The following is a 27,236-nucleotide window of genomic DNA, read 5'->3' as shown; positions in this document are numbered from 1 at the left end:
CGAAAATCGTCGTGCGCTTGCGCCCCCTGAGATGTTCCAACGACAGTAAGTTGAGAACTTATTGCAGAACAGAGAGTTTTTTTTGTATTTTTTGAGAAAAAGCAAATGAAAGACAGAAAATTTCGAGAACCGGTCGATTTTTTCCTTCTTTCTTTTTCCTTTTTTTTTTATTGAACCCACCTTTTTGTAGTGAGGGTACCCCAGAAGAGAACAAGTGATTGAAACAATAAAATTCCAAGAGTGCCAACCTTATCGGCAGAGTTATCAGTCATCTCGTACCGTCTATTTCCTATGCTCTAAGGTCTCCTATCCATTGTCCTTCTAGTTGGCTATCTTCCATAAGCAGAATTTCCGTGACATAATCGTTATCCACTGACTATGGAGTTAAGCATGATGGTTAATTTTTGCGCAATTTTCAGGGACAAAACGTGAAGGTCTGTTTTAAAAAGAAACAAAGAAAGCTTAGAATTAAAGATGGCCGGAATCTACTAACGGCAGTGTGACGTTTTCGAAGAGGCGTGTTGCGATCAGCAATTTATTAACGAATTTCACGAGGATATTCGTTATTCGATTGCACCGACAAAAAGTCTAGAGATCAATTGTAACGGTCCAACGGTTGTCAGTTGATGTAGCTCTGTAATAATTACGTAAAACGAGTTTGAAATGGCGCCGACTAAGGTGATACTTCTTTCCTGCGGCAGTTATAATCCTCCGACGAATATGCATCTAAGAATGTTCGGTTAGTTGACGTAAAGTAAAAACATTTTTTCCATCACGTTTCATTTTCACCGTCTCATCATTGTCATCGGCGATCGATAGTTTCCCCGAACCTAATCCCGATCCAAACGCTCAACGCATGTCAAAATCAACAAACTTCGACTCTTCTCATCCTCTAATTCTTGTCTTTGTTTATAAGTCGTGAAAAATCTTTACAATTGAAAATTTTTTCAATTCCCAACATTGTAACATCCACATTTAATGATTTTGTAAACGTCAATTTGTAATGTCTTCAGCAAAGAAATGAAACAGGAATGACTTGCTATCCATAAATCAACAACTCTGTCAGAATTTACTCTGTTGCAGAATATCGCTTCACTAATTCTGTGTCCAAGTATTTTCTGTCCACTTCCAAGCTGTCATATCAATATCTTGGAGAAAAAACATGGAACAATAATTAATAAGTGATGTAAAAAGAAATACACAACACATATTCATTTCTTACAAACAGAAATTGCTCGCGATCATCTTCACAAAATGGGATCTCACATTGTAATTGGTGGTGTGATATCGCCAGTGCACGACGGTTATGGTAAGAAAGAATTGACGAGTGCAACTCACAGATGCGCGATGTTGAGGCTGGCACTGCACAATAATGATTGGATTAGACTAAGCGATTGGGAGACGAAGCGGGAAGGATGGACAAAAACACGGGTCACCATACAGCACCATCAGAACCTCTTGAATTCTTGGCTGTTTGACACACACGATATTAAGCATCACTCAGAGATCGAGGACATGGACTGGATACCGGCAAATGTAAGAAAAGATGCAAATGCAGAGCAGAATCCCATCCAAGTGAAATTGTTATGCGGTGCCGACCTTCTCGAGAGCTTTGGTACTCCTGGTCTATGGGCAGAAGAAGATGTAAGCATCGAAGTTATCTCAAAATGTTTTCACAGATGTATCACATGAGATGAGACTGTTTACAAAAATATTTCTGATTTCTCTGCATATTTTTCATCAAGTTTGATAATGGCTCAAGCAATCAAACTCTATACTATTTTTTCACTTTGTTGTTATTCCTCAGATCGATGCCATAGTTGGACAGCATGGTCTAGTCGTTGTGACCAGGGAAGGTTCAAACCCAAATCGGTTTATATATGATTCGGATGTCCTTACCAAATACATGGTGAGTCGAGCATAATGGATATCGTTTTATTTATAATTCCTGAGAACTGGTCTTCCTCATTCTAACAAATTTTAGCACTCTAATTTTTATTCAGCACAACATCATCATTGTCACCGAATGGATAACCAACGAAATTAGTTCCACTAAAATTCGGAGAGCATTAAGACGCGGAGAAAGCGCCAAGTACCTTCTTCATGATTCGGTCCTCGACTACATATACAAACATGGAATATACGATGCTAAACGATCCTCAGCAATGTGAGTTTTTATGCCATTAGGATTCAAATGAATTTACCGTTACTATAGATTCGTCGACAGTGGAGATTTGTCTATTGTCTTGTCTACTGTCTGTTCGCTTTTTGGGTGGACGAGAACTACGAAATACTTAGAAAATTCATTATCAAATTATGATCATGAAATTACAATTTTGTTTGGCTGATAGTTTAAATTTTTTGCCATCTCTAAATTGGTCGTATATTTTACTTAATGTTTTTCTGATTGCCCAGTCAGACGATTGCAATATGTGTATAGACAATCTCTCAAGACATCTGTTAACGTCGGTATCAGATCTACGCAGATCTTAGACAATTTAGTACAGATTTTTATTATCATTTGTAGTTAATATGTAAATATGGCCAGGGACTTATGTTGTTTTCTATTTTGTTCAAATGTTTTACGTTTAGAATTTTTATATTTGTTCCGTGTATGAAGTTCATCTGTTGTAAGGGATCAGTTAGCTCATTTTTTTACATTAATCTATGCTTAAGGCGAAAAAGCTAATTGTAAAAAGTAAATGAGAATATAAGCAAGGATTTAGCTTGTTACTCAACAAAACGTTTACTGTTATTTTAGCCTTTTGCCAAAAACAGTTTTTCTAATTGATTTTGATGTGCAAATACATGGTCCAGTGTTGTTGCTGTTTTTTTTCCACATGTAATTACAAGATGTATAGGGAAATTATAATTTAACACTTAAATTAATTTTACGTTTATGTTTGTTATACACATACACGTATATATTGTTTATTTCTAAAAAGAAAAAAAAAATAGTACTTTACACGATATGCAATATGCAATGCAAAAAAGCACAATAAAAAATACACAGAGTTGCTATATATTTTTACACGAAACCTTGGTTTTTTCTTTCCGTTATTTCATAGTTGTATTACATTTACATTAATGATTGACAAAGCAGATGAAAAAAAAAATGAAAATGACAGTTGCAAATGAATTTACCTTTGATCAGCTTTGTGAAGAAATCGTTAAAATTTCATCATCATCGAAATTATTCTAAACATATGTCCCAAGATTATCGTTCTCCAGAAAATGTAAAGTTTATTCTGACTAGTGGCAGAATCGTTATTCCAACTAGAAACTAATATAACCTGGTAAACAGTTTACAGGAAAATTGTGTTTTCTTTCACGCTGCCAAATATCATCGGACACAAAAGTAAGTTGGGACAATCTCCAAATAATATCGGAAGTAATTATTTGCACATAGATAAAAAGTATGAGAATACGTTTTTAACACCGTCGCCGAGCGATATTACAATGGAAACACCGAGTCCCGTGGAAATCATATCGATCGATATTCCCGACTCTATAATGAAGAAGAATTTTTTGAACAATTCAAACTTTGCAAATAATACCAACTGCAAGTTATCAATCGGTAAGACAGAAGATGATAACGATTCGGTACGCGACAAGTTCATCAGCGTTATGTCAGAGAACGGTAATAACAAGCTGTTGAACAGTATGAAAAGCGTTTACCCTGGACAGGCGAAGCAGATCATTGCGACAGAGACCGGGGAATCTCATATTCTCGATGAGGTAGGTTCATGCATCTACTCCGACCGAAGTAATCCCTTATTAACTGTAAAAAATGATCACAGTAACATCAGCTTAACAAATAACGCCATTGTAGTAGATAACGGTCACAATTCATCCGTAAACACAAATCGCGACTCGGATAATTTAAATGCACTTATCGAAGATGAGAATGATTTTTTAGAATTAAGTTATAAGAAATTGAACAACGCTGAAATCAGCCTACGTACAGCAACAGCAGCAGCTGCAGCAAAGAACCGGGACAATTTGAATGTAACACTAGATATTGCTGAAACCAAGGTGGAAAAAACCTTTGGTAAGGAACGGTACGAACGAGCCGCGAATGACGGTGCAAAAAGCAGGGATTCGACAGCAGAAGGAGCGCCTCTTATGGAAGAAGAGAACGGCGAATGCGCGGTGAACAAAGAGACGTTGGAAATAGACGGAAAGTACCTTAAGTCTTTGGTGAACTCGCGCAAGAGTCCGAAGAGGTGTAAAGACAGGGTAGAAAAGAGCGTCGTACGAAAGGAGAAATCCTTGCCGGTTTTGCCGGGGGAGATAAAAGCGTCGAAAACTAAGGAGGACTGCTGCACGCAGTGCGATGAGATCGACAGCGTAAATTCTGCCTCGCAGACGGACCTGAATTTCACCGCCGACGACAAGAGCGTCAAGCTTTTCGAACGGGCGCTTCAGTCACAATTCGGAGTCCAGGGGAGTTTGGATTCCGTGAAATTCACCCTCCCGCAGGAGAGGAGCTCGAAAATGGGCCTCGAGACCGGTTCAAAGAAGTCGAAAAGCTACGAGTCGATAAAGTGCAGCGACAGTTCAAAGTCCGTGTCGTACAAGAGCTTCGAGATCTCTTACAGCGACACTCTTAAGCCGAAATCTGACAGCACGTCGCAGCTCATGACGACGGCGAATTTCTGCACCGAGTGCTGCTATGCGGCTGCCGAGGTCAGTTTGAACCAGGAGACCTTTTACACCGTACAGTCGAACCGCAGCACGTGCTCAGTGGACGACGATTCCACAGAGTGCGACATATGCAGCACTTGCAACCTCGACTCGAACGATATTATCGATCCAAAATCGGTCCAGGGTATCGGCGACAAGTGCGACTTGTGCGAAATCTGCAGCGACATCAACGCCGACTTCGAAGGCGATCTGATAATGCCCTACGCCGACTCCGAGTTGACGCTCGTGGAAGAAAGTGGAGCGATCGAGGAATTTGAGGAGGAAACGAGGAGGGAGATTCGGCCGGACGAAAGCGGGGATGATTTCGACGAGGAAATGAATCGTAGGAATGAGGAGGTGGACAACGATGATTTTGAAATCGAGAACTGCGGTTTGGACAATAGCGTCAAGAGTCTGGTGAGAGACTCGTCTAGGTTGAGTTTATTACAGCTAACGAAGAACAGCGTTAACGACAATTGCGAAGAATCGGGGAACGGGATCGAGGAGGAGAAGGAGGAGGAGGAGAAGGAGGCGGAGGCGGAGGCGATAGGATCGTCGAACGAGAACGTTAATATTTACTCTGCCAAATTATCGCTGCCAAAGTATTACTTGCCCATCGGTTCGAGGCGCGATGTCGGGAAGCGAATCGTCAGGAAAGGATCATTCGTGATAAGCGATTCGAGCTGCAAGTTCTTTCAGGACAAACGGCGGTATTCCTCGGTCGATAACTTGCAGCACTCGAAACAGATCATAAAACTTCCGGAAAGGGGATTTCAGCGGTTCAAAGGTAACAAGCTCATCGCGTCGGCTGACAACATACAGTCGAATCGAACTATCGAGCGATCCGCTAAACTGAAAAAGCTCCAAAAGTCCGTCAACGATATCGACTCGCTTACGGAGAATTTTATCAATTCTTCCAACGAAAATTTCACACTGTCAGAGAACGATCTCACACCCGACAGCGCCAATTTACGTGCCAACATTAAGATAAGGGACAGCGACATGGTGAAAATGATACTGACTAAACACGGAATTAAAATAATTAGCGAGAAGGAAACAGCCCTGTAGTTGATAGTTTTCCGACGAAACCGTACATTTTTATTTTCACGAAAAACCGATTGAAACAAAAAATCGAAAGAAAATCTACGTCGTCGAGATTCAAGAGACAACAAGATAAGAAAAAGAAATCCAGAATAATTCAGCGTAGAAATTTATACGATAAAAAAGTAAAAAAGTAAAAAGATAAAAAAAAAAACAAAAAACGATACGAAACTTAGCGAAAGAGAATCGTCTCTCACTTCACGCCCTAACACACCTTTGATACACCTTCATTGTTTCAAAATTAATGTTTCTGTCTCATGCATGTATGTGAATTAAGTACATGTACAATTACAATGTTGTGTTGTATGGTAACAGGCATAACTATCGTTCCCGTCATTAATTTGACATACATTTAAGCTACGTTCACTTTAATGGCCCTCATCGATGTCCGTATAGTTGTTTGTAAAAAGGTTTAAAGAATTATTAGTGTTTCTCTGCATATACAGGTATGTGGTTGAATCGCTGCAGAGACAATTACTGAGTAGTTAAAGCGCGCGACAATTTATTTCGTTCTTCTGATTGTGCAAAAAATAGTAAATCATATGTTTTTCCATATATTTTTGTTTATCGAGAAAAGTCGAGAGGAATCTGTGTAGCTTGTCACTGCTAGTTAGTTGTTACGAATTCATGATCAACGCGGCGTTGCTTGAATCTATGATCGTTGAGATTCGTTGTATATTTTGTTTTTGTCTCACAAGTTTAACGGATTTCATTATAGAATTTAACCTGACGTTTTTACGACGTTTGGAAATCTCGATTATTACAATCCTGTGGTTAAAAGACAATCCTATTTAAATATATTATATTATAAATACCTGAAATATAGATATAAAAATTGATTTTGTTACATAAATCGCGGATATTCAATTATATAGAATATTTGTTACGCCGATTGACCGTAAATACATTATATTATATACTACACAAGATCTTGATATTAAAAGTAAACTCCCAGGATGGAGTAAAATATTTAAACGAAGAACAAAAATTTTCAACGTTAACGTATAACGTTATACGTTTATACCTATATGTATATATTAAATTGAATGTTGAATTGAATGAGTATTATAGTGCTTAAATGGTACGATAAACATACAATACACGTTATATGGACATTGTATACTCATATACATGTATGTATCGAATCGTCATATAGTGCATGGTATGTGTTTTTGTTTGAAAATTTTTTGTTCCAGAATCATTTATTTTGTTCTTTTTTCCCCATTACTCCAAAAAATTGCTTCGACATTTTGTCATAGGCATAGGTATAATATCTATCTAGATATCGAATGCTTTTAGTACAGCAGCATTGTGGAGACTCGAAGCCAAATAATATTCATCAGTTCTTCCTATGCAAGTTAATATTACACGTTACCTGTACAGTATTACCAGTTATATTTATAGCTTGCAACCATTCGTGTGATGATTCGAACTACTATGATTAATAATTACACTGGCAAAAAATGAGAGCAAAATTCACAAGTGGTTGCAAATTAAATAAATAATTGCTCAAATACACATATATACATAGTTATACGCTTCATAGTTGCTAACATTCTAATAGAATGTCAACAATTACTACTCTACCTATTACACATATACTTGCTTTTTCTACTCCCTTTTATATATAAATGTTGATCGTAATAAAAACTTTCCTGTTTTCTATTTGTCCTTGTTTTTTTTTATTTTTTTATTATTATTTTTGTTTTTTTTTTTTTTTGTTTTTCCAATTGAATAAATCATGTTTACCTATAATTTCAAGCCTACACAACTTCTTCGATGCAAATATATCCACGTCTATGTATATTATTATTTTCATGACTGTTTTATAATAGTTTCCTCTCAACACATTTCTGTCAGTTTGAATAAAAATACGGAATTGAGTAAAGTAAACAATGATTCGTTTCAGTGTTTGATTGTACAATATGTATATATTTATATGCATTAAACACATGATCCGTGTGCGTGTGCGTGTATGTATGTAGTTTTGCAAAGAAGAAGTTTGTGTGTAGTCTGGATCTGACGCGGCATGTTAAATGTGTTTTCCAGGGAACGGCAAAACCTGCATGCCTTCTGTAAGACAACTAGTTGACCATCTTGTCGCTGCTCGCTCCATACCCATCCGATGCGGCCCTTGTCTTACCATTAACAATTATACGAATAATAATAATAATAATAACAATAACAATAACAATAATAACGATAATACCGAAGCCAATAACAAACGTCCTGTAAACAAAGATTGTGCATTCAACCATAATGACAGAGATAACGAAAAAGATCATGCAGGCATTAAGCCGGTTATAAATGATCCAATGATAGTAAACACGTTTGATATTGGAAAGAATTTTAACTTATTGCAGGACAATATTAAATGATCCAGCAGCTCACGGAAATATAACAAAGATTAATTAAATATTATTATCTACGTAGCATTATATGTATACATATGTATTATTTATATTTACACAAGGCTGTGGATGTATTAATTTACTTGGTGAATTGTAACGAATTACAATTCAGTCGCTGCTTCGCATTAAGTTATTCAAATTGTAAGAAGTGGACTGAAAACTAGGGTTGAAACGGAAAAAAAAAATCTAATTTTTACCTGACAATATTTTCAATCTCCCCTTTGAATGTTACAATAGAATTCTTAATTATCGGTGCTTGTGTCGTTTAATATGATTTCCCTTCTGTGATACTTGTTTGCTTTATAAAAGGGATATTAATAACGAATTCCCTGTAATTATTATTAATTACATGTATATTTTTCTTGCATTCGGATAAAAAGTTAACCCGATTAATTATTTCACAGGTTAGCGATATATACAATTAGATATATGTATGTGTAGAAATACTGCTTTTAGTCGTGTTGATTATTTTTTGTTCATCAAGCAAACAATCAATTATTAGGTATTGTTATATTTCACTTTTTTTAAACATAGAATGACACTGCGCTGCAGGACTTCGCAAGTTAGTAGATATTATACTTTCAGTACTTTATAATACCTATAATACATAGATATATATTTCGAATCTTATATACATTATACATTTGCTGCACGTGATAAGGATGAGAATTTTAGAGCAGTTAAGCTCGAGAATTTATAGTATATTTTTTACTATCGTTAAAATTTATTATTTCGATATTTCCTACCGAATGCAATCGAAAATGATGATCGGTGAACATTTACGCGAAAAAAAGACGATACGATATATATATATATATATATATATATTTTTTTTTTTTCATTATATGTGATCGAAACGAACCGAAAGAGGAAGTATTTTGAAAGATATATGGAAACTGATGATCGATTAATGAATTATAAGGCGTGTTTACGATAATTCTATTCGAAATTGTTCCAAGTGTTAGTTTAACGATCGTTATCGCAGGTAATATTCAACTGCACAAATTAGGAATTCAACCAAAATTGATGAAATCAAAATTGAAATGAATTCTTTCACGCGACCTTTCTGGAACATAATTGAAACATTATTGTAATTTCCATAGAAAAAATGTATACTATATATGTTTGTCAAATATACATAACATATATATTAATCCTACGTAAGTGAAAAATAAGAGCGTCCAAAAGGCTGCAATTGTATGATTGTATAATTATTACATATACCTACGTATATCATGATTGGAAAATAAAATTGTTCGGAAAAAAAGAAAAAACTGCGTATATTTACAATCATTGACTTTATAACGCATAAAAATTAAAATAAAAACCCGGCAATTATCATTATTTATAAATAATTTATTTACAATATGTATAAAACATTCGATATTACAAAAGTTTTATGTGCAGGAAATTTTGTATATTAGACATTGTAAAACGTAATTCTTTTTTCATTTATCGCGCATATTCAGGGTGGCGACAATTTTGCTCAAATAAAATTTCCTTACTTTTGCCGTCGAAAAATTCAGAATTCCTTGAGTTGTTCCCACGAAACTTGGGTAATGTTGGGAAGCTTTTGTAACCAAAAACTTCAAAAATTATGCTCCTCGAATATATAAATTTGAATCTAACACACACATAGTATTGTATCGTTTCACACAAGTAATTAAAAATTGAACAATACCGTGTTCGCAAATTAGCTTAACTGAATTTACGAAGCATAGCTGAAGTTTGAAAAGGATTTATAAAAAAAAAGGTATATTTTTCTCTGTGGTCCATGATTATTTCCTGACTTTTCCTGGTTTTCCCGGTTTTCCCGGTCTGTCGCCACCCTGATTATCGGTTACCATCATTATATAATTATACATGGTGTAGAATTTTCTGCAACTGCTTTTTTCAAATTTTTTGAAATTTTTTTAGAAACATTTGTTATAAATTCAAAAATGTTCTTTAAGATTTCACGCTTTTCAGCTTTTCTTCTCTATTCTAAGTTGCCTCGTTGTTATTATCACTATTCATGAAATTATTAAGTACTATTTCTATTTCCTTTTTTTTTTTGGTTGTTTTTTTTTTTTTTTTTTTGTTCAATTTACGATAATTGAGCGTTGTTCTTTCTTCACGCGTACGTTACTCTTATGCATAGTTACGTATAATTTATTTGACGTAGTTAAACGTGTATATGTCAACACAGGTTATACGTATGTATGTATGTATACTGGAGTGGTCCTTATATCGGATCGAGATTCATCTTCTTTTCAGTGAAAAATAAAAAATCATAAATAGGATATTCCATGAGAAATGTGTGCTATATTAATTCGTTTTATTCCAAGATGACAAATGATCAGATTAAATAAAAAAATAACCTCGATATTTGCATGTCATTAACTGTGATATTATGTAGTGTTGACATGTGGGTGATTCCATTACAGTGCAGACTAAATGAATGCTGGTGTTTTGTTTCAAATTTTTTTTTCCCCAGATTATATCCAATTGACAAAAAGATTTTTTTTTACTCACGCTTAACTTTAAAATAAAATTCAGTACAAAATGTAATGAATGAGCATATTCTTGAATGTCATGAAACTTCCCGCTGAAACAGGGGAGTAAAAAAAAAAATCTGAGAAACTCAAGGAATTTTATTTTGACCCCATATAAGGATCACCTTAATGTATACATTAAGTATATATACGCATATACATGTAGTTCAAAGTCGCATCAGGTGGTTTATAATTTGTATCGGTATTTTTGACACAGTTTTAGAGGATAGGTTACAATATTACACATACATATGCTGCATATACAGATAAAAATAAATTGATACTTTAGCGATAAATTTTTCATACGTGCGACTACCTCCCACATATATGTGTATAACAAGTATATATATGTACCTTATATATCTATATTTATTTCCCTTGTCTTGACTCTTGTTTCGTAAAATACTATAAAAAACATTGCGTACAAAATCAACAAAAATTCACTTCTAATTCTGTCTCGTTGAAAACTTTACCTAGTATTTTTACCTCTCCTATTTCTTTTTCATAATCGCATAACCAACGGAACGCCTAATGAAGATTATTCATAACTAGCCACGTCTAGAGAGAGAGAGAGGTAAATATTATATTATATTTGTTAAAAAAAAAAAAAAAAAACAATACACCAATCGAATACTGCAATGGGAGTTACGAAGGGCAAAACCTCCGTGATATCACCCGCAGCCACAATTATATTGCGACGAATCGAGATTGAGCTAAGCAGTGCAGATATATGTACGCATTTCCATTATATATATATATATATATGTTTATATATATATATGTATATTTCATAGCGTACGATCCGAACGAGTTTCCGAAACCGTTATCCCGCTGTTTTTGATCTAAGGGCAAGTATGCACATAATCATCAGAGCCACGGTCCATAAGCCTATTATCAAAAATCCTACATAAACCTCGGACTCGTCTATCGAGTAACCTTTCTCAAGTATTGCTCGCATCGAGAGCGATGGTAACGTTGTTGGCAACGTACGGCTTACCCATTGCAAAAATACCGGCATACCCTCCATCGGCCAGATACATCCTGCAAAAATACTGAAATTAATGGGTGAAAAAACGTGAAAGTAACAACGAGGATATGCCGCAAATTATCGCTGAAATTCTGATGATTGTTTTTCATTCTCTCTGTGATTTTTTTTTTTTTTTTTTTACAAACTACGAGTACGTATGGAATTCGAATTTACTCAGTGTAATTGTATTAACCACATTTCAGAATTTCTCGAAGGAAAAAGGTTGTGTTCAAGACATTGAAATATACTATAATGTATTATAAATTACATTTTTTATCATATTGAACCCGAAGAACAATTAAAAACTCATTCGGTACGACGTACGTCACGGTTGATCCAAATTGACGATCACAATTTTCGATCAAATATATATAGGAGTATATATATATAATATAGCATTATTGTAGTATAACAATTTCTGTATGACTTTAATACAGTCATAATCATCGTATAATACAAATTCCTAATACAAGTTATTATAGAGATAATCTAGGTTTGACGGTCGATTCGTATGTAGCAGTATAAAGACACAAAATAGAGCAACAAAAACTTACCAGACAGTAAAATTAGGGGGTAAAAACTACCAGTAGATACGTAATTTGCTACCGTATGAGTCGATACTATCACCGAGATGAAGAAACCTGCGTGGAAAATTTTATATAATACAATTTCAATAAAACCATTGATTATTCGTTTGTTAAACGATTTATAACGAGGGGTGATTAGATTTATCGAGAATTTAAACGTACATGACAAATATTTCTTTAGTATATAACGAATAAGGATGCATAAGTTTAATTAATACAAGAGTCCAAGAATGAGAAGCGGAGACACCGATTTTGTATTCCTTATGGCTTTTTTTTATCCTTACCGTAACACATGCCGCAGAATCCTATCATCAAGACCAATGTAATTACAGCCAGTAAAGGTCCTCGGCATGGTAAATTGAATCCCAGAATTGCAACACATAGAACCAATGTTACTTGAATGCAAGTCAGGGCGAATTGCACCATGATGTGAGCTGCGAGAATTTGCTGTACGGTAACGCCTGCGCGAAAAAAGAGGGGGAAAAAAAAAACCGATCATATAAAGTACAGCGAAATAGATTTTTACTTTTACGACAGAAAATTAATCACTCGTTTTATACTCTGGATGAAAAAAGGCGAGTGTATGGTAATAAATGATATACTACGAAAATCTATCCAGTACAGACAAGAAAAACAGTAAAATAACGACCAAGCGTATAATTTGTGTCAAGATGGTATAATTTCATTGTCTGCGTCTTTTCGCATCCCTAATCGACTAGAAGATATCTTTACATCTTATTTTTTTCATTTTTATATGCAGACGTATTCTTGACTGTGTTTCGAACTTCTTTTTTTTTCTATGACGCAAGAAAGGAACAATAATTGCTCTTATTAAACACACTTTGTGATCGTTAAATTATAGCTCATACACATACGCTTTAAGCTAATCGCTTGTAATAGATTTTTTCGCAAGTGGATATCGATTGATAATAAAATTAACGATCTGCAGAATTGAATTATTTTCATGTTTATTCATAGGTATGTTGTCATTATTTTTGTTTATACACTTTCAGACTCTCTTATAGTCGCCGTTCAATGTTTCAGCATTATATTCGGAGTCGTCGGACAAATCATGAAAGTATTGCGGAAAGTTGTGATTAAAATTGAACATGCCAGTCTAAAAGATAAAAATAATTATATTACCTGCTACCAATGTTCTATCCCACACGCCTTCAACACGATCCGAAATTATGATGGCGGAAGTCAACGATGTTGCCAAAAAGAATATCACCCTGAAACGTAATTATAATCCTATAAGATAATTCAATAATCTTTGCCAATTATTTTTTCGTTTAGCGATGATTTTCGTTCTCTTATAAGCATATCGAAGAGATTTAAAAAAATTCTTTCGTCACCGTTGCAATATATGTATCATTACAAAAAAAAAAAAACCTAAGCTTGTGCAAAAATCGTTTCGTAATCGAAAATACATAGCAATAAATTTTGCAATTTTTTTTTCTCATCAATTTTGTCAGTTTCAAAATCAAAGCGACGGATTCGTTCGCTTGCTGGCGTGATGTAATAAAAAAAGAAATTGCGAAAATAAACGATTGCTAAAACCGTTTGTAATTACACCGCATCGTGTCCAATGTGTGATATTTTTAATTATGCACCTACGCAATAATCCTTGTAATATTTTTGGATAACAAAACTAAGAAAAAAAAAGAGATGAATAAGGATAAACGGAAGGTTTGTAAATGCGTTGAGAATATCGCGAAGAATGCGCAACCGTCATTTAATTGAAAAATTTGATGGTTTGATGTAACAAATAAAAATCGAATGCTGCTACTTACGTGAGTAAAAATCCAGGTGCCATAAAATTTGAGTACTTCTGATTAACACTTCCGAATAACGGCTCCTCGAACTGTAAGATCGAATTTTTTTTAAATATAACTACATCGGTACAGTATATCATGTAATGGAAAAATGCAGCGTTGATTTAACCAGAATTCTCGACTCACCCTTAACGGCATTTCACCGAATCTCGGATCGATGTGACACTCCTGCATTATGCTGTTCTGAATTTCGAAAAACCGATCGAACAATCGTTTCTGCAAGTTCAAACCAATCTGTCGATCTGTAATTCGATGATATTATGTGAAGTATGAGCCAGGATTTTACGATAATTGCTTGTACAAAATACACGCAGTTGCCAAAAGTTTGCATATATCATATTATGTTTATATTGGCATTATGTCACACTCACTTCCCATGTCGAGCGATATTTGTACCGAACTGTCCTCGAGTTCCTCGTCGGTTGAAAATCTACCGTTGTCCCTTCGGCTCCGAAGAGCTTTGGAAAAATTGCTACTGAAGAACATCGCGCCCACAGCTTTTCCACCTCTAACAGCTTCAACGGCGCTATTTTCGTCGGGGTAATAATCCTGGAGAAACGGTATTGAATCGCAATGATAAATTACGTTTCATACAAACAATCTCTAACAGCGATAATTATCCGCGTGATGAATATCGTGTAAAAATAATTGCGAATTCCTGTTTGCGAGAGAATCCACAACCTCCGACTCACCTTTATGATGATGGAATCGTCGAAACCGTGCAAATACCTGCAGCTCAAATCGACGAAATCGCAATCGTGAGTATCCTCGTAGTAATTAACTTCGCCCCAAATACTGCTGTAGTTACAATTTCCGGCTTCCTTGTTCACCACTGCCATGTGCAAATTCTTTGGATCCTCCCCGATCGCGTTGAAGAATAAGAACGTTTGAAGAACGGGAAATATCACCGCAAAAGCGACACCTCTGAAATATGAAAGATTAGATAAACAGACGTTCAAAATTCGTACGGCAATTTTTGGTTATTATTTTACTTCGATCGATATTTTTATTTCAAATTCGCGTATTTTTTATTTTTTTTTATTTTTTTTTTTGTTTTTTGCCTCCAAAGAAAGTATTGACGAGAAAAAAACGGATAACAATACAAAACTAACTTACCCTGGATGTTTGACCAGTTGCGTAGCATTCTTGGTGAGCAAAGCTCTGAACTTTTTCCATTTCGATGTCACGACTTTTCCTATGTCTTCGTTGTCCCTTATCTGTTGTTTCTCGGTGCTAATTATATTCTAAAAAAAAAAACTCGGCTAGAGTTAGATGCTGAGATGTAAAAGTGAAAATAATTCAAGTACACCCAGAGAAATTTCTAGTTGTAATTACTATGCAGTCTAATTAGCTATTTTCACTTTTTACCACGACCGAAAAATGTACAGTTCTATGTAAATACCGAAATTGAGTTTTGTGGCTGTAACCAGAAAATCTAGTATGTGTTACAATTCTCTTTGATTACTGTCACTCGTACTTGATTTTCTTGTATTCTTGTCACTACTGTATTGAATTAATGTTGAACTTTGACTTCACCGAAAAGATGATGTAAACTATAAAGAACGAACAGATTAAACGTTGCAATAACCAGAAAGTGTGTGATTACGAATTACAATTACCCTAAATAGTAACTTCCGCCAAATTTTCTTGTAATTTCACTAGTATTTGAATCGTAATCGTACGATACGCATTTTCATAGAATTTTCTCTAGAAACTGTGTAAGAAATTAATAACAACAAAAAAAAAATAATAATCTCCGTGTCTTTATATCCTACATCGGTGCTGCTGTAATGTCCGTTGTGAAGTGAAACCGTCATCGAGTTGACCTCCGTTGGATTGTGAGACGTCACCTCGTTGCTAACAACTTCGGTTATCCCTCTCTCCTGATTATCGGCCTGCCTCTGACTCAACGTCAAAAACGCTTCCTCCAATGTCTGACATTGAAATTGTGTCATAATTTGTCCAGGCGTGGATTCCGTTAGTAATTGTCCGCATCTCATCATCCCTACCTGCATGCATTACAGGTATGTAAAAACAAAGCTCAACAATGGTTTTTAATAACTTCTGCACGTACAGATATACATAATATTGAAATATCACGCAATAAGGAAATCACTCGCGCACTCTTCCTCACACCGACATAGCACTCAGGCATGCATATACACCTACACACCTATAACGTTTCGATATTTTACCTTGTCCGCCTGTTTCGCTTCCTCAATATAATGTGTCGTTATTACGACGGCCGTGTCTTCTTCCCTTGTGATGGTTATCAGGTGATCCCATATACTGAAAAGTTACAGTGTACATATGTATAGTCAATGTCTCATTTCACTGTTTGAAAATGGCTTTGGAAGTTTCAGTTTATCGTCTAACATGATCAGAGTATACATCAGCTGATATTGCGATGATGTTACTAAAATTTTTACAACTTTGTTGCCCTGTTCAGGGTGTCGTCTCATGTTAATCAATCCAGTCAAATATCTCGGAAACCAAGAATGTGAGAGAAAAATGTTTCGGACAAAAGTTGTAAGGTTCGAAGGGGGAAAGAAGGCGAGAGTATCAGATTTGCCGTAACTGGACCGGCCAAGGTCAGATGAAGGTCAACTTGGTTTTTTTAAATGGTACGGTATATTTTTTTCATCGGCATCTAAAATAGCGTCAAAAAGTACTTACATACTTACCACCTAAACTCGACTGGTGATGAGATATGAGCCTGTCAAGTCTCTAAGGTATCGTGACGTGAACGCTACCGCTAAGTCCCCCTACTACCTTTTTTTCGAAATGTTTTGTATTTTTTTTTCGAGTTTTATCTTCAATTTTCGAAATTATTCAATTTCTTGAATTTATATTTTTAATTTTTCAGTTTGAAGGTTTATTAATTAAAAATTTTCTTATCTCATAACTATCTTTAAAATGATGTTTGTTTATTTTATGGAAAATTTGAGGAATGAAACGTTATTCGTAAACCATATTTACTATGATTTAGTATTTACTGCTACACAAAAAAACCACGTTCACCTTCATCTGACCTTAGCGGGTTCACTCACGGAAAATCCGACTCTCTCATTTTCTTTCCGTCTTCGAATCTTACAACTTTTGTCTGAAACATTTTTCACTCAAACTTTTGGTTTTCGAGATATTTGACTCGATTGATTAAAATGACACACCCTGTATAATAATGCAAAATTTACAAAAGAACGGGTGTTCATATGTGGGATCAAAAAGTAGAAAACTCCAAATAATAGAAGCGGGTCTACACAATTTCGAATTTTCAAAGACGCGAAAATCTGTTTCAGTATACAAATGCACAACGTGTACACGATAGCCAAAACATTATAACATAGAATCGATGGAATTCTAACAATTTCATATATTTTAGCCGGTATATTAATTATACTCTACCTTTCGATAAAATTTAACTTCCTGGACTTGGACTTTTCTACATTAAAATTCAAAATTACAGGTATATATGAAAAAGATTCTTGCGTCATTGATAATTGGATATTAAGAACGTTCTATTGCGTGGGTAGGTTATGAAAATTTTTGTCGCCTGTTATCCATGACGAGAATCGCATCAAAATACCATTCAATGACGCGCTGTAATGATAAAACGATAAAAATCGTTGGAAAATAATCGTCGAAAAATAATTGCTCAACGATTGACTCACTCCGCGCGCAATACGGGATCCAATCCGACCGTTGGTTCGTCGAGAATAAGTAATTCTGGTTTGTGTATCATAGCTGCAGCGAATGACACCCTCCTCTGCTGTCCACCGCTCATGTGTTTCACCTGCGTATTTCTCGGCGGGAGGTGTAACAATTTAGTCAAAAACGCCAGCCTTTCCTCTGTAAAGCGAAAGAAATATTTGTGAAATTTTTTGGCGTTCGTCGTTCTTTCTTCTCGTTTACTTTGCTCGTCCTGGCAAGTCAATCAAGGTCCGGATGACGAGGAAAAACTCACCGATCACATCGTCCTCAACGCCGCTTATGCGGCCAAAATAGTACATCGCGTTAGCCGTTGTGAACTCTTTGACCAGGGATATTTCCTGCGGCATGTAGCCGACTCGGGGCCCCGGTATCCCGGAACCCTTGGATCCCGGTTTCCCGCCCAGGACCCAAATGTCACCGCTGTCGATGCGTCGCACTCCAACGACACATGAGAGCAGGGTTGATTTGCCGCAGCCGCTGGCACCCAGGAGACCGTAGCTGCAAAACGGGGAATTAGTGAAAAACATCGTTTAAGGATATACAGGGTGTACACGGTAAGGTTGAAGGGGTGTTTAAACTAAAACGTGACGACACGGACCTTTGAATAGGTTCGCTATAGCTAATCTAGTTACATTCGACTATATGGGGTTCTTGGAACGGCGGAGGAAACGTTGAAACACTAAAATTCAACTATAAACATCTCGTTGTTTCAACTACATCGTAGAGAAAATTTATGTGATTTATGTGATTAAATTGCATACGTTGCCTGGCACTTTCATCGTGCATGAGACAATAAAAGTTTCAAAATATTTTTATTTGACATTTTCACATTAGTGATTCGTAGGCTTTGTTAATAATAAAAATTAGTGACATTTTACTCGGTCGGTAAGGACTGACTATGGAATCGTCTTAACGAAGTTTAACCGAAAATTCATACTTATTTTTGCACCGATTTTAGTACAGTGAGTGTTTATTAGATTATTGCACACGACGATCTTCTTACAAATAGCGAATTGTAGAATTATAGAATCATCGAATTATAAACAAGAGCTCAGATATCGAAGCTTTGTTTCAAATCGCTTTCTAGAGTTATTCGACATCTACTAAATTCGCTCGATTTCGCTCGACGATGGATTATTTTATTCAGAATAAAGTATTTTACATTCTACAATTACACTGAAAGAGATTTTTTTTTTTTTTTTTTTGCTACGATGGCAACGTTGAATATTTAATTCAACAAAACTGCACCGGTATTGAATCTGATCAACAAATATATGGCACCATTGAATTGACTACTGAAAGTAAAAAAAAAGAGAATCAGTCTTATTGTGGGTGCATTTAAAACGGGCAAATCGTATTTGAAATTTCAAAGTTATCGACTTTTGGCCAATCACCAATGTCCTAGATGCATTAAAATTTTTAGAGTTAAATTACACTCGCGATACATATTATGCAAAGTGAAACGAATTTGCTGGTGCGAATCTCTATGTGGGTATGTAGGTTATATATAGCCAGTGTTTTTGGGGGATTATTTGACTCTCTCTTTCTTCGTAGCGCGCAATCAAGCCGCAAATTATTTACATACGTCCGAGTAATTAATAAGCCCGATACCTTGAAGTATTCAGAGTCCCACAGAAGTCGCAAAAAAAAACATGACCGTCGACACGTTTTCTTGACCATGCGTGATCGTGCCATTGCAATTGCTTTTGTCGGAGGATTAAAAATCCTGGTGTCAAAAAAAAATTAACATTTTATTGGTCAACTCGACTCGCGTCGTCGCTCCGCACTCGAGATTGCATTGTATGTGCACTTTAGCGAGAGTGTTTAAACTTTTAGACGTAGATATACTGATCGAGACACAAGGTCGAACCGGTTAATTTTCATGCAATTTACATGGTAAAACATTGACGGTGTTAAAATTGACCAATAGTGGCCGGCGTGGACTATTATAGAACAATTTTCGTAGTCAATTCAAAACTTGAATGTCAGATGGTGTTAGATTGACAAGTGGTATTAAATTGACACCAAATACCATGTTGAAGTTAGCAACGTTATCGTAACGATTCATGCGGAGGAAAAACGGTTACTTCGCAATTTTGGAATTGTTTGAAATTCAGTAAACCATAATGAAGCAAAACATGGTCATACTCTGAAATCTTCGTTCCTTCAAAGTGATTTTAAATATAAGGAAATATTAATTTATTCTCAATGTTTCGTTGCGATAACGTTATTGACTTCAATCTCGGAATTAAATAGTGTTAGATTATTAACAAGAAAAAAAAAACAATTACAGTGTACACGAGGAGAAGCACGCAGTGCACGAGAAGAGGATCGAATTCCTTTCACTCCATTCGTCGGACGAAAGTTCAGTAACTGCAATTTGACGTTTGAACTCGAAGTGCGATTTACAGCAGCAGTAGAATAACGAAGTTCCGGAAAACTAAAGCGTCAATTTCATCTCTGCTATTATTCACGACGAATTGCTTCTCGCTTTAACCAGAAGAAACGAGGCAAACATGTTCCGGAAGTTGATAGATCGGTTAGATCACGATCCAGGGACAGAAATCGACGTCCATTTATCGTTATTGAGAATGCTCTGCTTCACCAAGAATCTTCTGCCCAAGAGGTTTCACCAGGTTGAATTTAAGACTTTTTACAGATGAGTTGGGTCTCGTTTTTCTGGGTCTGAAGCAGCTGTTCCAAGAAATATCGGAACTGACGTTGAACGATTCTGGGGATTTGATTACGAGCAGATCGTTGTGGTGGGAATTACGTCGGGGTTTCGAAGAGTTTTTCAAATGAAGAAATGGTTGGATTCAGAAGAAAAAGTGTGGCAAAATCTGACGGTCAATTGGCGCGAGAAGAAGGATGAGATCGTGGCAAAGGAACAGATTTTCTTGAATACATTGAGGATCGATGAACTGGAGCGAAGGATTTATCAGTTGAAATCACAAAACACCATGAGTCGGAATAACGATTATCCATCGACGAAGAAATCAGCGAGTCACGTTTCGACGTCAGAGGAAAAATTTGAAAACAATACACAATATGCTATTAAAAATTTTAAAGCATCAAGATCCGACCAAGAACAGGAGGAAAAAAGTTTCACCGACGGTATAATTAGTAACGAGAAATGCTGGATCGGATATTGAAAGTTTGGCGGCATCGGTTGACGTCAGTTTAGCGTACAGTAAAGGAAAACGATAATTTATATACTCTTCTTCAATTCGCCGATCAGAATGCAGGAAAAGTTTTTGACAGTGTAGGAATATTCTCTGAATTATCAAATATAAACTGTTCACGGTCGGACGAAGTCGAAGAAATTAAGAATTTCGAATATGCGGATTGGATAATCGATCGATCAAATCGACGAATATCTTACCGACCGAAAAAGATGATAACGATAAGGTAATCGGTGGGATTTTGGAAGAGATCGAATCTCTCCAAAATCGAGTTGTTCAGTTAAAATCGCAAAGTCGGAACGTCAGTGTCCGGAGTTGAAAAAAGAGGCCTCTGCGATCGTTAGCGATCGAAGAGTCTTCCAATGATGAGACCGGTACGAAAAAAATTTTTAATAACAGCGTTGCAGCAGCAGCAGGACACGAACCTCTTGACGAAGAAAAAAAGTTGTCGACGGAAGAATCTGGAAACAACAAAACATCGAAACCAGTTCGGGTGCAGCCGCCAAGTTCACAGAATTCTGCAATTCGGTTGATCAAGGACGGATAAGATGAAAGTTTCATAGGTAAGAATGCAGTTCCTCAAGGTTACAATAATACCGCTATAATTCGAAATTCGCCGTCAGTAAGTAAAATGACACCGAACAATATAATGGCTAAGAACACGGCTAACTTCAATTCCAGTCTGGACGAGTTCACCGATTCCAAGTGTCCGAAAGTTAGCGCCAAAATTAATTCCAACGTAAAAGCGAAACCGCGACCAATTGTAAGTGAAGTTGGTAACGGAGCAAAGAATTCGGGTCAAGCACACGAGGTGATGGACGATCTAATCGGTGCCGTCCGCGAAGCGTTGCCGGCTACGATGGCTGGTAATAATAACTCCGCCGACGGTGCTTGTGGAGGAGAAAAAAATTCCGAAAAATTATGCAAGACGGGATGTGTGAGAGATTTTTACAACACACATGCACACTGACGGTAAACGACACTCGAGGCGAACGGCTCGTAATTTCTGTTCTGTTTAATTATCTTATAATGCGTAACGTCATACATAATGGCGGGATAAAAAATTTCCAGTAACGCACAACTTTTACATACTACGCACAAAATCGATGGATCATCCTGCAACTTTTTTTTTCTTAACCTTCGACGTTGATTTTTTCCACTTCACACCGATCGTTTCATTTCCCCCGTGCTTGTTGCATAATAATATCATTATCATAGAGTGAGGAAAATTTCATATCTTACGGTTATTAAAGAACTTTTGGTAAGATAGGTCGTAGTTACGATGGCGAATTGAATTGAAAACATGTGATTATATAGACTATAGTCGTCGATACTAAATTTTCTTATTATTGCAGCGTTATTTAAACCTGTTTCGATTACTTAACAACATTTTTTTCCGTCAAACATGTGAGCCTGAATATCAATCTACTGTTGCACCAATATGAAATTATCTCAATAGTAAAAGTGATCGTAATTAAAAAGTATGGTAATTACACGATTACTATGAGTTTTTCTGGCTAGAGCAACAAAACTCATTTTCACTTCGTACCCAGAACTGCATAGTTTCGGTTATGGAAAGAAATGAAAGTAATTATAACGACCATGTACAGCAATCACGATTAGATTTTTTTTTCGCCATTCGAACGGAAATGTTAAAGCGTTGTTTTCTTCATAATATATTTATCGTCTAACGTCGATGAAAAACACAGGCTAAAACTAAGTCAAATTAACGGCTCTGCAGAGAACATAAACGCAAACAGTGCTTAATCTCAAAAGCCGTCCATATTGACCGATCATAGAAACCAAAATAATATTCAACCTATTCTTCGTCCTGTTCATTTTTACAATAGCAGATGCATGCGTGCCATATGTGATCTACATTTATTCGCCCCCGAGTGCAGTTTTAATTATACGACGATACCGGGAGTTTTTTGTGAAATTTTCCATTCAAAGCTGGCTGATAGATCACTGTATAAGCGGCATTTTATATTACAACATATTGAAAATGACATAGTGATTAGTTTCGCAGAAAACTGACGCGCTTCATTCCTCGATAATTTATCACAATCTCGAAGAGTCTGGTTTTTTTTTTTTTTTTTTCTTTTTTTTTTATTGCTTTTGGATTTTATACTCACATAGAGCCGCGCGAAACGACCATGTTGAGGTTATCCAAAACTGCAACATTTTTCGTGTAACATTTCCGGGCATTCCTAATGACGATCGCCTCCTGGGCAGTCATTTCGTAAAATCTGCGATCTTCTTCGGTCAAGTATTCACGTTCTGAAACAGAAACAAATTCCGTTCGAGTTAATTGAATAGAAAAAAAAAAAAAAATAAGAGGAGAACAATTGTCTTTCGATCATCATTAATTGTAGATAACGTATTACGTAATCAACTACTTATTGGTTAATTAAAATTTACGGAATATAACGGAGTAGGTATAATAGTATACCTATAATATACAAATATATAGGTATGTAAAATCTGCCGTGACTGATTTAAAGTTTCTCACGGAAATGAAATAAACGACGCACGTTCTGACCGCATAAAAATAGTGATTTAACTCGCCTCACCGCTCAGGATGACAATTTGTGTTTGAGTAATGCACACAGGATTTCTGCATCTCGTACGTATAGGTATATGTGATATGTGGTATATTCATGTATACAATATACATACATATAATGTATATGAAATCGACGAATATTGTTCATTGCCGTCACGTATGAGGAACTGATATTCTGTGCAGTAGACTCGGAATAACAGAAGTCAGAGAAAGAGAGGGAGAGAGAGAGAGAGAGAGAGAGAGAGATAAGAAGAGAGAGAGAGAGGATGATTGTCGCACCGAAGGTGATCGTAGCGTGTATATTTTATTTTTCATCTTCCGGTGCAGGAAAACGAGGGAAAAAAAGAATAAAAACAACCTTACCCTTACCACCCAATTTCCACCTGTTTTCAGCAGTATAACCTGCGGCATGCGAATATACAAACAGGTATATTCTTGTTACACCGATTTCCCGTAAATCTTAAATCAGACGTGATGTTAATTTGGTGTGAAAGAAGGAGAAGATAAAAATCACACTTGTGCAACATTTTGTTGAACGCGTTATCGCGTTAACGCGTTAGGATCGTTAATCAGGTGATAATCATTGACAAAAAAATATATCGCAAGGTACGTTGAAACCGCGTTATTTGTTCGACGGCATTATTTATATCAATATGTGTACAAGATCTGATATGAACGCGAAGGTCAGCGATTGAGTGCCTGAATTATAGGGCCAATTTGCTGGCCAATAGAAAATTGTAATTTTATACACGGAATTAAGATGCCCTCGATGTAGTCAATTGATAATCATTATAACATCGAGAAGTTCCTTTCTAATGTGATAAAATTCCATTTGCCTTATTGATTTTACTTTACATGCACGGAACCATGATTTCACAAAACTCGTAAAATGCGGCACAAGGTAAATCTCGTTTACAAGATATCAATGATAATTATCTTACGCAACGAATCGTTTTCTATACCTATGTATATTATACCCATCGAAATTTTGGAAAGTTTTTCACCGCGATGCGAATGTGGCTAACGAAAGTTTCCTGCGTCACGTATATATACCCATATTGATGCTATAATAATTATGTGAAAACTGAGAAGGAGAAAAAACACCTTTGATTCAGCCAATATCGAAAATTTTTTTACCATTATCGCGACGTGGTCGATAAATAGTCGGGACTGACGAAAAGCTAGACGGACGAGATCGCGTAAGTTTGTGCAACCTAAAACGACTGTTTGTTTTTCCTAAATTTCTCTCTTTCTCCTCAACTATACGCTCGGTATATGATACATGTACATATGTATAAGTAGAAAAGTTTCTCCTTTTTATATAAATCGTAGATCTATTACCAACCTGATCGCCTTTCCCAATCCCAGAGATCCGATGAATGAATAAACGAGTCAACAAGTAAACAAATAAACAGACACTTGAAGAATAACCAATTTTATCCTGTGACAATAAGACAACTGGTCGTTTTGTCACGATTTTTCCATTTCACTGATACAACTCGTCGATCGAAATCACCGCATGAAAACCGCGCACCTCAGACACCTGACAGAGGTAAATATTGGCTAATTAGCGAACTAGGTGGCGAACGTCGCATACCAAAGACAAAAGAGGACTGAAATGAACCAGCGATCAGTCTCGCGACGAACCGCGTGCATCGAGTCAGTCCTGCACATTTCTTCGTAGATTGGAAGGGAGAGAACTTAGAGAGCTGTTCGAGGAAGTGAGAGGGGACTGGATTGGATTGGACTCGAATGGAGAACGGAGAAGGGATCGAAGAACTCTTTCTCGCCTGCACCTGCAGCCGTCACTTTCCTCCGACCAAAAATCTGACAAGCCTAAAATAAGGCCGAGATATACCGCAGGTTTGTATAACGACGCAGAAAATGTGGAAAAGTCGTTAGTTTTGAATCAGAGTACAGTGTTTTGTAGATTTAAAGCCGCGGGCTAAATTCGCCTGCATTTATGCAACTCGGAGTGCTGTTATCAAAATCTGCCCTGCATTTCGGCAACCGACGTTACATTTAACCGGTTCGTCAAAGTCTATGGTTTATCATTTGTCAAGGTTGCCGTGATGCAGGCGGATTCTGATAACACGTACCTTGAATTGGATAAATTCGGGCGGATTATGATCGAACATATCCTGAATTGCATAACTGCAGGCAAATTTACACTGCGTCGAGTGAAGTTGAATCGCTCTTGTAACATTTCCACAAAATGACCGGTTGTACAAATAGTTTTACGGAAAAGGCAACTTTTTTTTTTCTTTTTTCCTACGATTTCGTAGCACAACGCAACAAATTTCAATATTGTAAATTCCGAGCTGAATCTGAGCGGTTTTTTATTCCAGACTTGTTCAAAGTCGAGTGGAAGATCAGCACCATTAGTTGACTGTCGTAGACCAATTAACGCAATCGACTCATTAGCATCGTCTTGCGTCAATTCTCCTAACTGAGAAATTGTGCTCTATAATGTGTGTAACGCAGCAAGATTAATAGAAAACTAACGAACACCGGATTATTTAATCGCCGTTGGCTATTCATTGCATATGTGTAACATTAAGCATATATAAGTATATATATATGGGGCATTTCACGACAAATGCAACCCGTGTACCTCAGATTTTAGTTTTTTCATATCGGAATGGGAGTTTTTTTTTTTTTTTTTTTTCTGTACCCCGATCTAAATATATTGCAGGATCACATAATTTTCATCATTCCGTGATCTGTTTCAATCGGTGAATAGAAAAAAAAATCCAATTTCGGCGTGAAAAAACTAAAATTTTGCAAAAAAAATGGTAAACATTAAGATTCGATTATCGTGTCATGCTTGAAAATCATATTTTAAATCATAAAATCAGTGTGACTTTTATCAGATTTTAAAAAAAGGCGATTTCGGAATTGGTTTTCAATTTTTTTTTAAATTTTATTGATGGCTAAAGAAATGTGAAAAAAATTCCGAGACCCTTTTTGCATCATCATACTAAGAAATTATCAAAATCGAAGGGGTTGAGCTACATAGGTTGGAAATTTGACGCGGAATACCCCATATACATATATATACATATATACAAGCAAAAGCCTGACTGTAAAATTTTCGCACTCAAATGAATGGCTGATGCAATCATTGTCCAATCACGAAACTACAAGTGATTCAAAAATTCCACCATCGAACACTGCCAATTATTAAGAGGATTAGGAAAACACTACCAAAAAGAAAAATTGTATAGGTAGTAAAAAATTGTAATAAAATTTTACACAACTAGAAAGTTCAATGTTTTTATCTGCAGGATCGTTACGTAGTATAGTACACAATGGTACTTGCATAATTGGTAATTCATTTCTCCGTACATGAATAAAATAAATATTCTGATCTTGTGATACACGACACAAAAAAAATTTACAATTCCGTTGGACTTGTATAATGACCGTTTTCCTTTCTGTCTCAATTTTATATTTATATGTGAGTAAGAAGTTTCTTCTCTGCATGCACGATGTATACGGAGACTCTAATGTGTTGATGTTGTGTTTACCCTTTTTGAATCCTTGCTTCCGATGAGAAGCCCGTAAGACAAGCAATGCCGTCTATTGAATGATAT

The 27,236-nt window shown here is 36.1% G+C and overlaps 3 protein-coding genes across 10 annotated transcripts in view; 2 read left to right on the top strand and 1 right to left on the bottom strand.

Moving 5' to 3' along the window:
• Positions 1 to 412: 412 nt before the first annotated feature.
• LOC124216029 (nicotinamide mononucleotide adenylyltransferase) lies at positions 413 to 8,033 on the top strand. 3 transcript variants are annotated; one of them, XM_046620074.2, is made up of 6 exons: positions 413 to 739; positions 1,229 to 1,644; positions 1,808 to 1,909; positions 2,004 to 2,167; positions 3,360 to 3,738; positions 7,837 to 8,004. In XM_046620074.2, the coding sequence occupies exons 1-6, from the start codon at positions 664 to 666 to the stop codon at positions 7,864 to 7,866; spliced, it is 1,167 nt and encodes a 388-aa protein (XP_046476030.1). In that variant the 5' UTR covers positions 413 to 663; the 3' UTR covers positions 7,867 to 8,004. The 3 variants fall into 3 exon arrangements, with proteins under 3 accessions (XP_046476030.1, XP_068991655.1, XP_068991656.1); XM_069135554.1 differs by lacking the exon at positions 7,837 to 8,004 and having other exon boundaries at positions 419 to 739; positions 3,305 to 3,377; XM_069135555.1 differs by lacking the exon at positions 3,360 to 3,738 and having other exon boundaries at positions 420 to 739; positions 7,837 to 8,033.
• LOC138190897 (uncharacterized) lies at positions 3,746 to 7,456 on the top strand. The gene has a single exon (XM_069135553.1). The coding sequence runs from the start codon at positions 4,126 to 4,128 to the stop codon at positions 5,752 to 5,754; it is 1,629 nt and encodes a 542-aa protein (XP_068991654.1). The 5' UTR covers positions 3,746 to 4,125; the 3' UTR covers positions 5,755 to 7,456.
• Positions 8,034 to 10,231: 2,198 nt separating the features above from the next.
• LOC124216025 (ABC transporter G family member 20) overlaps positions 10,232 to 27,236 on the bottom strand; it is a 36,915-nt gene continuing 19,910 nt past the window's right edge. For 5 of the 6 annotated variants that reach the window (XM_046620055.2, XM_046620052.2, XM_046620054.2 and 2 more), the window contains exons 2-15: positions 23,210 to 23,354; positions 18,146 to 18,390; positions 17,853 to 18,030; positions 16,377 to 16,470; positions 15,957 to 16,190; positions 15,298 to 15,425; positions 14,874 to 15,105; positions 14,553 to 14,730; positions 14,308 to 14,423; positions 14,140 to 14,210; positions 13,490 to 13,578; positions 12,631 to 12,807; positions 12,314 to 12,400; positions 10,232 to 11,773 (exon numbers count right to left, since the gene is read on the bottom strand). In XM_046620055.2, coding sequence (XP_046476011.1) covers positions 11,556 to 11,773; positions 12,314 to 12,400; positions 12,631 to 12,807; positions 13,490 to 13,578; positions 14,140 to 14,210; positions 14,308 to 14,423; positions 14,553 to 14,730; positions 14,874 to 15,105; positions 15,298 to 15,425; positions 15,957 to 16,190; positions 16,377 to 16,470; positions 17,853 to 18,030; positions 18,146 to 18,390; positions 23,210 to 23,313 — 2,151 coding nt within the window. In that variant the 5' untranslated portion in view covers positions 23,314 to 23,354 and the 3' untranslated portion in view covers positions 10,232 to 11,555. Of the gene's footprint in view, positions 11,774 to 12,313; positions 12,401 to 12,630; positions 12,808 to 13,489; positions 13,579 to 14,139; positions 14,211 to 14,307; positions 14,424 to 14,552; positions 14,731 to 14,873; positions 15,106 to 15,297; positions 15,426 to 15,956; positions 16,191 to 16,376; positions 16,471 to 17,852; positions 18,031 to 18,145; positions 18,391 to 23,209; positions 23,355 to 24,985; positions 25,289 to 27,236 lie in introns of those variants that run through there. The other variant, XM_046620056.2, reaches the window with a different exon arrangement.

This window comes from Neodiprion pinetum, chromosome 4 (genome assembly GCF_021155775.2).
Source record: "Neodiprion pinetum isolate iyNeoPine1 chromosome 4, iyNeoPine1.2, whole genome shotgun sequence".
Classification (NCBI taxonomy): Eukaryota; Metazoa; Arthropoda; class Insecta; order Hymenoptera; family Diprionidae; genus Neodiprion; species Neodiprion pinetum.
The sequence above is the reverse complement of the archived record's forward strand: the minus strand, read 5'-3'. Positions and strand labels throughout refer to the sequence as shown.